Source organism: Polyodon spathula, chromosome 23 (genome assembly GCF_017654505.1).
Source record: "Polyodon spathula isolate WHYD16114869_AA chromosome 23, ASM1765450v1, whole genome shotgun sequence".
NCBI classification, from domain to species: domain Eukaryota; kingdom Metazoa; phylum Chordata; class Actinopteri; order Acipenseriformes; family Polyodontidae; genus Polyodon; species Polyodon spathula.
Window position 1 is genome coordinate 13,869,402 of NC_054556.1, and position 16,193 is coordinate 13,885,594.

At 41.0% G+C, this 16,193-nt stretch overlaps 2 protein-coding genes across 2 annotated transcripts in view; one reads left to right on the forward strand and one right to left on the reverse strand.

Moving 5' to 3' along the window:
- Positions 1 to 755: 755 nt before the first annotated feature.
- On the forward strand, positions 756 to 3,315 carry rps23 (ribosomal protein S23). Its single transcript, XM_041224167.1, has 4 exons — positions 756 to 852; positions 1,534 to 1,693; positions 2,435 to 2,555; positions 3,123 to 3,315. Exons 1-4 carry the CDS (start codon positions 849 to 851, stop codon positions 3,267 to 3,269), a joined length of 432 nt encoding a protein of 143 aa, XP_041080101.1. The 5' UTR covers positions 756 to 848; the 3' UTR covers positions 3,270 to 3,315.
- Positions 3,316 to 9,168: 5,853 nt separating this feature from the next.
- appl1 (adaptor protein, phosphotyrosine interaction, PH domain and leucine zipper containing 1) overlaps positions 9,169 to 16,193 on the reverse strand; it is a 35,567-nt gene continuing 28,542 nt past the window's right edge. The window contains exons 17-22 of the mRNA XM_041224906.1: positions 13,675 to 13,849; positions 12,428 to 12,464; positions 11,350 to 11,496; positions 10,581 to 10,631; positions 10,149 to 10,238; positions 9,169 to 9,726 (exon numbers count right to left, since the gene is read on the reverse strand). Of these exons, the coding sequence (XP_041080840.1) occupies positions 9,577 to 9,726; positions 10,149 to 10,238; positions 10,581 to 10,631; positions 11,350 to 11,496; positions 12,428 to 12,464; positions 13,675 to 13,849 (650 nt within the window). The 3' untranslated portion in view covers positions 9,169 to 9,576. The remainder of the gene's footprint in view (positions 9,727 to 10,148; positions 10,239 to 10,580; positions 10,632 to 11,349; positions 11,497 to 12,427; positions 12,465 to 13,674; positions 13,850 to 16,193) is intronic.

Here is a 16,193-nt window from a genome sequence, read left to right on the forward strand (position 1 = left end):
AGAAAGAGTGCAATTGACTCTATTCAGTCTTGAACAAAGAAGACTACGCGGTGACCTGATTCAAACATTTAAAATTCTAAACGGTATTGACAATGTCGACCTTTGGGGCTTTTTCGACTGGACTGGAATTGCCACTGTCCTTATTAAGTTGTGTAGAAAATTCCCCTTCATTAGATTTACATTTAAAACAAATGTAATTAAATTGTGAACAGATGTAATTCCAGAACGTGTGATTTATAGTTTCGTACAGTCCATTACCTGTCCTTTGTGTTTGCCTGCAGAGATATGAAGGTATTTCAAAGACAAAGCTACAGAGTAGAAGTCACCGTTGCTTCCTTATGGAATGGATTTCCTCCTAGCGTCTGCTGAGTAAATAACACTCGCCTCTCCGCTACAGAGCTTGGTCTTTAAGACGAATGGTAAACCTGTCTGATTTACTGGTGGTCACTGCAGTGCTTCAGACACATACTGCGTATGGGTAAATATGTACACACTACATATTGAGCATGTCACATTCATATATATTTTTTGTATACTGCAGGGTAAATACAAGTCCACGTGTCACGTGTATAGGCTGTACAGCACAAGGCTAATCATTTTTTAATCAGGCATACAATAGACACCAATTAGGACCTGACATGATATAAGCGATTACATAGTTATATTTTAGAAATATATGCAAATATTGTTTACTATTTTAAAACCAAAGATGACCAAAACAAATTCATTTTAAAGATGATTTGGTTTATATATTTGGTTTTTCCTGCACACCACTGGGTCCTGAGAGTAGCCAGAGCCGCGGTGCTCGCCGGGAACGTTCTTTCCTCCTAAATCTCTGAGTCGCAAAGATGGGTGAGTTAAATATTCAGTATCAAAGTAGATATTTATACACGCCTGAATCCTCGTTAACTACCTAAAAGCACATACAAAGTTATTTAACGCGGTAACAGTGCCCCGTGTAGAGGTTGGAAGGGGGTTGAAGCTGTTATTTGTGATGTATATTCACTGAGTGTTGATAACGTGGAGAGCGGCCACGCTGGGTTCACCGCGTTAACATTGTGTTGTAGAGGAGGACTCTAAACCTGGTTAATGCTTGTCGTGAAAAAAAGCGCAGTTTGTTTTATGTTTTTGAAATATACGCACTTTCTTTACAAAAATGACATACAAGATTAGTTTGCGTATAGATCATCTGTTTGGTTCTTTCTTTCCTGGCAAACTTATTGGACGCTGCAGTAGGCCGCTGTTTAGTTCTGTTTAGAAATAGCTGTGTGCTGAGCGAGCGTGGATTTGTGGACGATCAATAGGGATACTAAATTACCTGTTTTTAAATACAATTGAGTTTTGAGTTGTGTCGGTGTTAGCTACTGTAATTAATCTGACACTACCCACATTGTACCTTGAATTGTAAATCCACGCACTTACCCACTTGTTCTATTCATAGCTATGCTCTTTAGTCGTTACGCAGTGAAGCTGTTTTCCTGCGATGTCATCATGTTATGGTTATAATTGAGTGTTGTATTTGTGACCCTCCAGGCAAGTGCAGAGGTCTTCGTACAGCCAGAAAGCTGCGTAACCACCGCCGGGAGCAGAAGTGGCATGACAAGCAGTACAAGAAGGCTCACCTGGGTACTGCTCTGAAGGCTAACCCCTTTGGAGGGGCTTCCCACGCCAAGGGGATTGTCCTGGAAAAAGTGTAAGTACAGAAATCCGCGTTATCTTGCCATTGTAAACCTGCACTGCCCCAGTCTTGCATTCATTCTGCTGGTTGTCTGGCGTGTTTTTGTAGCAGGAGAGAGAGTCGCTAAATCTACATCCAAGGTGATGACTGACCTGTACAGACTAGTAGCTCAAAGATGATATTTTTGCACATTGCACTTCATATATAAAATAGATTAGAAGGGGGTTGAAGCTGTTACTATTTATATGTATATATATGTGTGTGTGTTTGTGTTTTACTGTGTATTTAATATTTCACAGATGGTGTAAACATTCCAATTGTAAAGATACTAAAGCTTTAATTCAGTGTAGGGTATAACTTTGCATGCCAATTCTTACACAGGAATACTGCAATTAGAGGCTCAGTTACGCGATACTAAAATCACTGTTCCATTTAAATGACATTGGTTTCCAAATTGTAATGGCAATATGTAGTTACAGAATGATACAATTTGTAAATTGACCAGCAGAGCACTGGCTGTGAATGCAGTAAAATCAGAATTACGAGAGTACTTGATAATATTGAGTAACTTCTGGACTTACGTTGCCAAATATTTATGATCTGTATCTTTGTTCGAAGGTTGGATGTTATTAATAAAATAGCTTGCTTCAGTAAGTTAATTGTATAGTGTTTGAATTGTAGATCATCTCCAGTGTGTAACTCCTGTAGTTAAATATCACTGATTTTATCTTTTTTTTTTTGTTTCCACCTGCCCAGGGGTGTTGAGGCTAAGCAGCCCAACTCTGCCATCAGGAAGTGTGTCAGAGTCCAGCTCATCAAAAACGGCAAGAAGATCACAGCTTTCGTGCCCAATGACGGCTGCCTGAACTTCATTGAGGTCCGAGTCGTGTTTTATGTTGAACATTAATTAACCTTAGGACTGTGGGGCATGCGATTGCATTCATGATAAAGTACATGTGAAAAGTTTGGGAATGAGAAAAGGCTGTTCTGCCTATCAAGGCTTGTCTCGTTAGCATGCCATTCGCCTCTACTGGGGAGTTCTGATTTAATAGGACGGAATCTTGTGATAGTATTGCATCTTGCATTTTAACTTGTGGAAGAGCTCTCAGCTTTAATTTGTTTCAACCTGAAGCAGCTCGTTGACTGGGGATGAATGACTATTGCTAAGAAAAGGTTGCTTGGTTTGAAGTCTTCAGTCATGGATTTAGTGCTATAGTGGGAGAGATACTGCAGGGATGAGTACTCATTTCAGACTGCTGGCAGATTGTTTAAAAACATGATTTGCGTTTTAAATTCTTTTGTAGCTGCTAAAGAACTTTTAAGGCTTTTTCTCATCCCTTATCCTGTAAAATCAGCATGTTACGGCCCTGCAGTTTTTATGTGAATTATTTAGGCACTTGTCCTGCAATCTTTCAGAAATTCACTTTGTAATATTTTTCTCTAGGAAAACGATGAAGTTCTGGTTGCTGGTTTCGGTCGTAAGGGCCATGCCGTTGGTGATATTCCCGGAGTCCGCTTCAAGGTTGTGAAGGTTGCCAATGTGTCTCTCTTGGCTCTGTACAAAGGCAAGAAGGAGAGACCAAGATCCTAAACTGTACTAAATGGAGTGGGATATTAATAAATGTGTTTCAGTTCAATGAATACTTGTTTGTTTTTTTTGTTAAGTATTTTTCTTGTTTTGCAGTTCACAGTAGTCGTCTGTTCGAGACTGAATTGATTCAATTCTTTAAGCCTGTCTGCATATGGCAGGGGTATGGCAATGTCCTTTATGTAGCGAGGTGACCAGAACTGGACACAATCTTACAGATGAGGTCTTACTAATGCATTGTGAAGTTTTAACTACTTCCCTTGATTTAAATTTCAATACACTTCACTATATATCCAAGCATCTTGTTGGCCTTTTTTATGACTTCCCCACAGTCTAGATGAAGACATTTGAGTCAACATAAACTCCCAGGTCTTTTTTCATAGATTCCTCCTTCAATTTCTTTATCTCCCATATGATCTTTATAATGCACATTTTTTATTGCCTGTGTGCAGTACCTTACACTTTTCTCTATTAAATGTCATGTGTCTACACAGAATGCTGTCTAGATCATTCTGAATGACCTTTGCTGCTGCATCAGTGCCTATTTTTGTGTCATCTGCAAATTTAACAAGTTTGCTTACTATACCAGAATCTAAGTCATCAATGTAGATTAGGACAAGCAGAGGACCTAGTACTGATCCCTGTGGTACTCCACTGGTTACCTCATTCCATTTTGAGGTTACTCCTCTAATCAATACTGTGTTTTCTACATGTTAGTACTCCCTAATCCATATGCATGCATTTCCTTAAATCCCTACTGCGTTCAGTTTGAGAATTAATCTGTTATGCGGGTCTTTGTCAAAAGCTTTCTGGAAATCTAAATGAACCATGTCATTAATTTGCAGTTATCCATTGTCGATTTTGCATCCTCAAAAAGGGTTAGATAGACACGATCTCCCTTTCCTAAAACCATGCTGACTGTCTCTCAGGATACTGTTACCATATAGGTAATGTCCACCAGATACAACAGTAAAACTAAAACACACACATACATATATATATAAGTGCCTATAGAAAGTCTACACCCCCTTTTACAATTTTTTCTCCTTTTGTTGCCTTCTAGCCTGGAATTAAAATGCATTAAAATATATATATTTTTTTTTCATTTATCTACATATCCTACCCCACAACTTCCAAGTAAAAAAAAAAAATTGTAGACATTTGTAAAAAAATAATTAAAAATATAAACTGAAATAGCTTGGTTGGATAAGTGTCCACCCCTCTTGTAATAGCAATCCTAAATTAGCTCAGGTGTAACCAATTGCCTTCAAAAAATCACACAAGTTAAACGGCTTCCACCTGTGTTAAGTTGTAGTGATTCACATGATTTCAGGATAAATTCAGCAGTTCATGTAGGTTCTCTCTGCTGTGTAGTGCATTTCAAAGCAAAGACTCCAAGGCGCTTTCAAAAGAACTCTGGGACAAAGTTGTTGAAAAGCACAGATCGGGATGGGTAAAAAAAATCAAATATCAAATAATAAAAAAAATATCAAAGGCCTTGAATATCCCTTGGAGCATGGTCAAGACGATTATTAAGAAGTGGAAGGTGTATGGCACCACCAAGACCCTGCCTAGATCAGGCCGTCCCTCCAAACTGGATGACCGAGCAAGAAGGAGACTGATCAGAGAGGCTACCAAGAGGCCTTTGCACACACACCTGCCTGTGTTTTAATAGGACACGTCACAACAGCACGAGGGGATCCATTACATGCTTTGAGGTCGACACGCTGTGTCTGGGGGAAGTTCAAGCCGAGTTTGTGTTGCTGAGTGGAGAAGCTGATTGGGAGTGCCATGTTGTTAGTTCAGACAGGGTGCATGCTAGTTTCAGCACAGACTGCTTTAAGGGCTCTACAGACACTTCTAGCTAGCCCTCCAGAGATGCACTACAGACACTTTTAGCCAGTCCTCCAGAGATGCTCTAGTACAGACACTTCTAACCAGCCCTCCAGAGATGCACTACAGACACTTCTAACCAGCAGAGATGCTCCAGTACAGACACTTCTAACCAGCCCTCCGGAGATACTCTACAGACACTTAATCAATTTCAGGTTTTAAAGACCCGGCTACTTATTCCGCGATTTCCATGTGGAGAGCATGCAAGTCCAAATTTGTCACGTGAGAATAGCGTGCAGCCGCTTAAGTGCGACTGCAAATTTGAACAGCTTTTTAACGTGCTTCAATGAAAAAATAAGAAAACTGTATTGTAAAAGTGTGTGTAGTTTTGTTTTTTACTGGCAGATGGCAGCAGTCCCTAAGACAGACCGCTGATGACCTGCTTGACAGACTGGGTCATCTGTATACACACAGCTGAGAGTGACAAATAGATGCCTGTGTATCTACAGAGAATAAAATGATGAAACTGTACGGTTTTATTTGACATGCTTGCTACAAAAAGAACATTACTGTAGAAAAAAAGGCTCCTTGGTAAAGAATGCCCTTGATTGGTAAAGAATGCCCTTCATCTAACAGAACAGTTTGTCGTTTTGCCAACAGTGCTGCACAAGGCCACTGTGCATTGGTTTTGAATCCCATTAAAGAAATTAACCTGTCAACTTAAAGAGGGACTTTGAATCCATCACGAAATAGAAATCTCCCGTCACCTTCTTCAAGAACAAGCCAAACACTATTGTTATTATTATTATTATTATTATTATTATTTTGGACCAATCTTTAGGATTTCAAGAGAAGTATTTACTCTTTTTCCTGTGTGCAATAGAAGATTCACCTTAACGAACACTTTTGCACATCAGTATATAAAGTGCAGCTGCTGACATTTCCCAGTGAAGCTTTAGGTACAACACCACAGCATGTGCTCCATTAGCACAGTGTACATGGTGGAAAGCAAGGCTTTGGAAACCCTCTCGTTAGCAGTACACCTTTCACTCAGCATGTGTTCCACTAGCAGTGTAAATGGTGCAAAGCAAGGCATTGGAAACCCTCTCGTTAGCAGTACACCTTTCATTCAGCATGTGCTCCACTAGCACAGTGTACATGGTGGAAATCAAGGCTTTGAAACCCTCTCGTTAGCAGTACACCTTTCCATCAGCCCCCTATCCCAATGCTGTGAACCCTTTGACTCCATGTCTCCTGTAGTTACACTAACACTATAAGTGATGGCCCTGCCGTGTTTCATCATGAGCCACGCGAACAATCCCACTGTGTGCAGGGTCAGGTGAGGTAGCACAGGGAGGAAGCGGATTGTATAGCGTTTATAGGCAAGAAAAGGACTTTATAATATAAAACAAAGCAGCAAAACAGAGGGGAGCTTGGGAGAATGCTGGAGGGGTTATGATTTTTAAAGTGTTGGCTTTACACCTTTACAAGAGTTTTAAAAGGAGAAAAAACATTATAGAGAGTTACAAAAATAGAGTATGCTCCACGTGGGGCTGTTTATTTAGAATCCACATGGCTGTAATGCAGTTTAGTCTTTAAAGACATAAGAGAAATACTTCACTATGTGAACACTACCTGTATCACTGCAGGATGCAAACAGACAATGAAAGAGACAATCTCAGTATAAAGAAGTCTGGATTAGTGGAAGGTGTTTTGATACAGTTTAAAAAGATATTTAGATTTGTTTTAGAATTGACTAAACATTTCCTTTTCATTGCATATATTACATGAAACATTTCATACACACTGCTTTTACCAGCTAGTAAAGCGCTTTACTTTTTTCTTTGCATGCGAAAGTCTTGATTAAGCTACCTCAATGAACCATGGACACTCTAGGAAGCTCTGAGTTGTGTTATTTTTACTACAGTATCTACAGCACTTTGCCTCAGTAAAGTAACACTTGAGTATACAGTCAGCACTCAGATACACGTCAGCAGTGTTGTTCCGTCCTTTTATTAAGAAACAAATCAATTCCCATTTTATATATATATATATATATATATATATATATATATATATATATATATATATATATATATATATATAAAATGAGCGCATTTATCTGTCACCAGCTTCTTATACAAAACCCATCTCTTCAATGTTACAATTTATTTATCTACCACAGCATGCATTTTTTTTTTTCTCTTTCCAAATCATTATCATCTTTGTTGTGCAGTTACACAGCGCTTCCTCCAGTTTCACATGACAAAAATGCAGCCAAAACAAAGCAAATGAGACAAGCTATGGTCATGTGGAACAGTTAATTATACAGTTTTAGGTACTGTGATGCATTTTTTAAAATCTGTGATCTTTAGTTGCTTTTGTGCATTTTCACTTGCAAGTGAACAGTGACATTAGGGCCTTTTCAAGCACTATATTCTGCAATTTTGAACATTGACTTTGGATATTGTTTGAATTCTGGAAACTTTTTTTTTTATTTTAATCTTTTGTTAAATTGCATGGATAACATTTTGAGTTCGTTTTGCTGTTGGGTCGTTAATGGGGAATTTTACACACTGCTACAGTACGTACCAGATTTAAAAGTATGTACTGTATTACAGTTAACTTGTCGTCTTTTTGCAAGTGGTGTTTTTAGAATCACATCGTTCTGAATTAAAATACTTCTGTTGAAAATATAGTACTGTACCAACAAAACCAACTACAGAACATCTAAATAGAAACCTACTGTTTTTAAAACACAGTTCTTTCAGCTATGCATTTTTGACATTGTATCTTTTTTGTATTCCCTGAAAAACGGACAAGGGTTGGAAAGGGCCGAAATTAAATAATCAGATATGCATCACACTTGTTTAACTGTCACTGCAGCTTTGGATATGTGAGTGCTGACTGTATGTTAGTGTTAAACCTTTTGCCACAATATTATTCTTATTAAAATAAGCTGGATTTGAATGCTGAATAAGAGTGTTGGCTGAATCATCGGAGTCCTGCATGTGGTCTGTGGTATTGGTTTAGAGGATTCGTTAAGGGCTGGGTTGAGACCAGGAACTCAATTCACCTGGGACCTGAAAAGCGGGTTCTGAAACCAGAAGCTGCAAAGTCTAGTAAGTCAACAACTGGAACAAAGCACCTCAAACCAGTGGTTTAAACAGGATAGGTTTCTGCAGATTTAACGGTGGACTTCCCTACACAGAAATGACTTGGTTATAATACAACTCAACATCTCACAATCCTTGCCTTGGCCTCTCACTCATTGAAATGACAGCCAGGCCACAGAGGTATAATGCGGTGCCCACAGTGTGTGTGGGTTAATACAGCTGCTCTTCTGACCGTTTTCTCTTCATTTTTTAGGACTGTCTGCAAGGTAAACTCTGTGGCACATCCTGTTTAAAAGTTTACTAGTCATTTTACAGTTTTCTCCTCACTTTTCCCATTGTGATGCGTGTTGTAAACAAATGCAAGCTCCTTTTCTGCTTCAGGTTTGTACGGGCAGCAGCACAAAGGAATATCCACTACAAACTGTCTGTCTTACTGAATCCCTGCCGAGATCCTCACTGCTCCCTTACTGAATCCCTGCCGAGATCCTCACTGCTCCCTTACTGAATCCCTGCCGAGATCCTCACTGCTCCCTTACTGAATCCCTGCCGAGATCCTCACTGCTCCCTTACTGAATCCCTGCCGAGATCCTCACTGCTCCCTTACTGAATCCCTGCCGAGATCCTCACTGCTCCCTTACTGAATCCCTGAGATCCTCACTGCTCCCTTACTGAATCCCTGCCGAGATCCTCACTGCTCCCTTACTGAATCCCTGCCGAGATCCTCACTGCTCCCTTACTGAATCCCTGCTGAGATCCTCACTGCTCCCTTACTGAATCCCTGCTGAGATCCTCACGGCTCCCTTACTGAATCCCTGCTGAGATCCTCACTGCTCCTTACTGAATCCCTGATGAGATCCTCACTGCTCCCTTACTGAATCCCTGCTGAGATCCTCACTACTCCCTTATGGATTACGGTACAGGATAGTATAAATTGACAAAACAGAATCACAAAATTAAAACTGACAATTGCACAAGCAGTTGTAATGCTACCAGATGCGTAATTTCTAGTACAATGTGGTTTCAGTGCTATATATTTATACAGGTTAAAAATAATTTCATTAAAAGTTTAGATTTAAACATTCTCTCAATAAAGAAGCGTGTATAAAATACTGACGTTATACAAATAGCCGTGAACCTGTCAACCTGGGGACAGGTCCAGCCAGCGCAGGCGCCAGTGTCAGTTCATTATGTTTAGCCATACCAGTACGAAATACCATGATTGTTTTTTTGTAGTAAAAGTCCCCAATATAATAAAAACCTTCCATAAAGATATGAAGAGCTTTAAAAGCAGAGTTCGCTGTGTTGTTTGGACGTGCTGCCTTGTTGGTTTTGTTTTTTTCGGTTCTTGACTCTTCGCAGTGTCAGGCCTCCGATTCACCCTTCCTCTTGCCCTCCTCTCCCGTATCGCTGTCTTCTGATTGGCTGTTGCTGAGAACCAATACCTGCGCCTCGCCCCCAGCCTGGTTTGGGCGACTGGATGCTGCGATCAAGCGGCTCTGCTCCTCCAAGTCCTGAAACAAACCATTGAGCACCTTTCACCCTCGTAGCAAAACCGGTTTGAGATCAAAATGTCATGTGCAGAAAAGCATTTCTAACTCTTTAAACAATGCAAACTCAAAAGACGGAGGGAAGAAAACCCCACTAAAAATAGCAGATTGCACGTGCAACCTATGAAACATACCTCCACTAACACAGCATAGTGCTAGCCTAGTCTAGCAAAAATAATTCCACTCAAAACAGCTGAACAGTTAACCAGGTGTAGTCTTGGGTATTGTAAGCAGGACTTCATTCCAGTAAGACACTAAAACTAATGCATTAGATACAGCTGAGAGAGTTCAATTCAATAACAGTGACAATCCATTTCTCTCTCATCCCCCCACGAAGCGCCCTGTGCTCTGAGCTGGTGGAATTGCTGCCCCTGGTTCATTCATACCTTCTCAATCTGTTTTTGTTTGCTGATCTCCTCCTGCTGCCTCTCCTCCTCTTTATCCAGCTCCTTCTGTTTCACTGTCGCTCTGCGATCCTAAATCAAATCAAGCACTGAGTTCAGGGGGCGTCACGGATAAAGCAGCGACCAGGAACCAGACCACTTCTGAACATCTGGGTTTAATCAGTTACTAGGAACTGGGCGAGCACTTATGGGCCGAATTCTTATATTATTAAGCTGCCCACTTAATAATACTTTATCATACTGAATGCCTGAGTTCGTGGGAGAAAGTGGTTTGTAACTGCATCTGGGAAGCTCCTTTTAACAACCTGAATACATCTGCAGTAAAAACAGTTTCTGCTCATGCAAATCCTGCATTTGATACGTATTGAAATAAAAATGACTTTGCAGAAAACTGCCTTTTATTGTTCCTCTTACCATGTCTGAATGGAAGGCAATCTGCTTCGCCAGCCCGACACTATCACAGATCTGAAAATAAAAAAAGAGAACTGCTGACTAAACAACACGACACACTTCATACTCCTCTACAAGAAAGATCATGTGTCTTCACAAAATTACAAAGCACACAATGAAATCCTGTTTGTGGTTAAAAACTTGTGCATACAGTTTAGCAGTTTAACAGTTGCATTTTCCTGCCCCCTTTGTACAATGTTCTCAGTGATAATTGCAATTAGAGTGTTTATTACTGATACGTCTGTTAAGATGCTTTGATGAAAAGCTAAATATTAACGTGTTGAATCTGTTTCTATAGAACGTGTTGTGGTTTAAATGTTGAGTGCTGTGTCATTGACACTCACAGTGCCAGATCTACGGACACTGCCAGGATTCTAAGTGCAGGTGCTTATAATATAGTTTATATCAGTCAAAGTGTCTTTATGTTAGTAAGAAGCAGAACCATACGGTACCCAGCAGTGTACTACCAGGAAAGCAAAAGGAAATGTCACCCGATCACAGGATGGACACTGCTGCTGTAGAGAGGTATGAACTCTATTTGATTAAGACTAAAACAAACTGTTTCATGTTACAATTCTATCCCAAGACGTGCTTGTATAATGTATTAATAAGGAGTGCAAGGGGGTCTCAGTTCAGAGCTGCTGTTCTCAGATTGTTTGAACTGGCTGCACAGGAACGTGTCCAGAGATAAACAAGTACAGGGCCCTGCAGCGGCGGTGTGTTTGTGTGGTACCTTCTCTCCCTCGTTGTTGGACTCGAACACGTAGCACACAGACACTGGCCTGCCCTCCGCTCGGCTCCCTGAGCACTGCAGCACAAAACCCAAGAGGCGCTTGTTCTCCTGGTGAGAGGCGCACAGAACCACGCTGGGGAGAGGAAACTGCACAGTGTGCAGGGGAGAGATAGACTGAGCATTATACCAGACTGACTGACCAGCACAAACAGCATGCAGGGGAGAGACAGACAGCTTTATACCAGACTCATGGACCAGGAGAAACACTTCTCATGGTATTGCTGTGTATGAACACTGCAGTCTGGTCTCATGTCAGTGCTATGTATGAACACTGCAGTCTGGACTCATGTCAGTGCTGTGTATGAACACTGCAGTCTGGTCTCATGTCAGTGCTGTGGGATTGCTGTGTATGAACACTGCAGTCTGTTCTCATGTCAGTGCTGTGTATGAACACTGCAGTCTGGTCTCATGTCAGTGCTGTGGTATTGCTGTGTATGAACACTGCAGTCTGGTCTCATGTCAGTGCTGTGTATGAACACTGCAGTCTGGTCTCATGTCAGTGCTGTGGGATTGCTGTGTATGAACACTGCAGTCTGGTCTCATGTCAGTGCTGTGGGATTGCTGTGTATGAACACTGCAGTCTGGTCTCATGTCAGTGCTGTGGTATTGCTGTGTATGAACACTGCAGTCTGGTCTCATGTCAGTGTTTATTCTCTTTTTCTGACAATTGTTTTAGAATATTCGGGCTTTTAATAAAACATTATACTGTCCTTAAAGTGAATTGAGCGGTTCTTTTGTTCTGGTTTCGTAGACCAGTCCTGCTCTGTTGTTCCGATGTGTTGAGGCAGCCTGAGAACTGCCCAAGTCAAATCACAGCACAGACGAGACTCTCAGTGCACGCTGTATCTTCACTGCAAAGAATCCACTAAACTGCACCACGGCCCACTGGGAAGTCCACACGGATTGGACAGTTGCCTCAGGTGTACAGTGCTGGCAGTGTTTCTAGGATAAGCAGTGGTGTTCTCATTGTGTACTGATGATAACCAGACTCCAGGTCAAGCAGAAAGCAAACACTCACCCTCAGCCTGGTGACCTGAGTCTGGGGGTCGATCAGCCTGCAGAGAAAAACAAGACAGAACACATCAGGCTCCTCCTGCGCACACAATGCAGTGAGAGCCAGCGCCACCTATTGGATTCTTTCTCTTTATTGCCAGTGATATACAAAGAAAGTTGAGCCCACAGTGTGTGTTCAGTGCTTCCTTTTGGCTCGTCTTGTCTGTGTTACATACATCTATTAAAAAAGGCAATTAGAAATGAACATCAAAAACAAAACTATGAAATAAAAAAAGCACATACACAGCACATCCTCGATACATCCACCTTCCCTAATTCACAAATCTGGTACATTCACTGCAGGACTGTGACAGAGACAGAATGATTCTTGGTGATAAATCTCTCTCCCGACCTGTGAGGGTGTTGTGTAAACGGAACAAAGTGCCCTGGACTGGATAGCTTGACAATTAATTCCCAGGGTTAGATGGCGGTCGGCCATCTAGAAAGGGGGGCAGCTACGGTACACTAAATCATCGACCCGGAAGGGAAACGATATGGCAGCCACAGATTGGATGAGTGGTTGCACTCGTTAACCAAGGGGTCATGATTGACGGTACAAAAGGGGACACAGCGAAGTGATCTGTTCCTTTGTATGGGTAAACGCTGAACCAGAAGGAGAACCTGTATTTTAATCGTGAGTTTTTGTCGTGTCTAAGGAACCACTGTATTTGTTGTTATTCGATGGCTAAAACACAATCCGGAGTTGTCGCCAAAGGCCAGCACTTACACGGACATCACTGCGTATTGTTTCATGAATAACTGTATTTACACCAAGAGCACTTTAGCATTCACTGTGGACTTGTGTTTGTGTTACGTGTGGGTGTATAAGATCAGGACTATTATGGGACCAACCCGTGGATTAAAACAGTGCAATACACATCGCTGTATTGCCTGTTCTCATTGTTATTCTTTACAGCCATTTGTCATCAGACTTTGGATTGCAGAAATAAAACACCACTGCACCTGGATTATCGTTGTCTGTCTGTTTATTGATCACCTCAGCACTCCTGCACCTGCACACTGTTAACCACTTTGCCAAAAGGACATACCAGCACCATATTGTCCTGTATGAAGAACCATCACTAATTCATTGTTTTCACATGTCTACTTTTTCTGATTTGTAGGTTACATAGACAAATAAAGAGGGAGCGCTGTACATAAAACAATATTTGGGGAATTGCAAAAACAGCCCCTGAGAATGAGGGGACTCACTTGAGGCAGTCACAGGTGACGAGCAGGTGGGACTCGGTCATGCGGAAGACGTTGTGGATGGCACGTGCGGCCAGGATGTGCCGCATGGTCTCGTAGATCACATCGGCACTCTCCCCTGACCTCACCTCCATGGAGCCCAGGAACCGCACCATGTACAGCTGCTGCAGGATGGAGTCTGCGGGGGTACAGTGAGGGGGTACAGCGAGTGGCCACAGGGACACTGTCATTACAGGCTTATATAAACTATCACCAGAATCAATCTTACATCATTTAATCCCATTCTACTCTCCCTCCCACGCTGAATAAAAGCCACACCCTTTCTTGCCCAATTCAATTACATGGAACTTACTGGTTGCACCTTTGATTATGGAGGCACACATACTCCTGTAATGACATGGTAATAACATCACCATGGTAACGGCTGGTGACTGGCCTGCACCAGTGTGTGATCATGCGAGTCCATCAAATAATAAGATTGTGCTGACAAAGTGACTTCCATGAAATTACACAGTGGCACCATGTTACATGCAGGACCCATTGCTAATTACTAGAGGTGCAATCAGCAATCTAATCTCTTAATCTATTATCACATCCATATTTATTAACAGTAAATCGATGCATAAACAACATTTTATTTTTCAAAATCAAGAACAAACCTTAGGGCTGTTATCAGAAGATCCAATAACCAAAAACGCTGCTGTGCATAATAGTTAAACAGTAAGGCACAGCTTACATTCAAGTGAGAATAGTTTTGAAAAAAAAAATTATAATAATAATAATCTGAAGGACTTGAGTTCACTTAGCAACTGAAAATATATGCATGTGTCTGCAGTATTTAAAACTTTAATAATAACAAAAACAATAATTATTATTAACAGATGTCATTTCAATCTGAAATATGCTTGCTAATTAACATTACTGTTATCATTTTTTTTGTCACCATCTACACGAAATCCGACAGCACTGACCATCTACACCAGTGGTCCTCAAAGTAATTTGGGCACGGGCATAAATTGATCTTACTTGTCTGTTTGCGGGCACCCTGCTATTGCATAGGCTCTTATTTTACACACTGCCTTCCCGCGACATATTTATATATATATATTCCTTTGAGTTTTTGTGGGGTTATTATACGCAAAGCAAATATTTGTAAATAGCATGTTTGCACAGATAACCAGGAATAAAAGTGCAGATAGCCACTTTTCCATTGGCTACTCAGTCGCCTTCAATTTTCAGGCAGAATACCGTGAACGGCCTCTGCTTGCTTATGATTGGACAGCTGCGTAAAACTTGGCAGATATTTGACTCTCCTATTGGTTAAACTTACAGTCGGTACCTGCACCTGAAACAGACACGTCCCACCCAGCTAACTTATGATTGGGCTACCGCAGAGACAATGCAGATATTCAAATGGCTGATCGTATCGCAAAAGCTATTCAGAAAAAAAAAAAAAAAAGAAAAAAAAATGTCAATTATGCACAAGCACAGCATAAGCGAGCAACAGCGTCAACAGACTGCTGTGGCGCTTTTGTTGGAAAACGTGTTTAAAGCTTTCTTTATTTTCCCACGCTACGACCTGACAGAAATGTGTTCACGACCCATAATTTAAGAACAGCTGCCGCGGGCTTTAAGAAGCACTGATCTACACGAAATCCAACAGCAGCAACCATCTGCAGGAAATCCAATACATTTCCAAACATTGCTTTTCCTTCCTCCCTTTCTGTTACTCCAAAAATGAGGTCCATCTTTGTGTCAGATTCTTCCACTTTTTAAAAAACAGTTGGACTCGCTTTCATTTTTAAATCCATAAAGTGTAAATGATGATGCACAAAATATGTAATCAAAGCTCGATAAATGTAAGGATGGGTGATCAATAATGGATGTAATTACCCAGTTATTACAATGTAGTTACACACTTGCATGGCTATACATACCCTGTTATCTAAACAAGGATTGATAATATTGTGAGCCCTCAAACGATTATTGTAGCTGGCTTGCTTGTCATCTTTAATGCCAGTCCTGTCTAAGCACTCCCCTTCAGTCTCTTTAATTCCTGTAATGCCAGTCCTGTCTAAGCACTCCCCTTCAGTCTCTCTAATTCCTGTAATGCCAGTCTTGTCTAAGCACTCCCCTTCAATCTGTTTAGCCCTTCACGGTCCATTTATTCAGCACCTATCAGGCGCATCAGGTCCAATTTATTTTCACACACACTGTTTATTTTACACACGCTGTTTAAAATATTTCTTTTTCAGAGTAAAACAGGTTTAAAAGGCACTGAATTGCAAAAGGTCACTCAACAATGTATCTACAGCCAAGCCCCACCCCTTGTTCGCTGTATTTTTCACATACCTCTTTATAGACGTGCATACTGATAAATCCTCTCCTGATCACTCATTTTATCACCAAACTCCTCAATAATGCGATCCAAGTCATTATTTCATTACTATAACATCTCCAAAAACCTCTGCAAATGTCTGTGTTATTCTCTGAGCGCTGAATGCAAAAGCAGCTACCTCTTT

Coding starts and splice junctions, on each gene's coding strand:
- rps23 (XM_041224167.1), top strand. Junction 1,694..2,434: donor GGGATTGTCCTGGAAAAAGT/GTAAGTACAGAA, acceptor CCACCTGCCCAG/GGGTGTTGAGGCTAAGCAGC. Junction 2,556..3,122: donor GCTGCCTGAACTTCATTGAG/GTCCGAGTCGTG, acceptor ATTTTTCTCTAG/GAAAACGATGAAGTTCTGGT.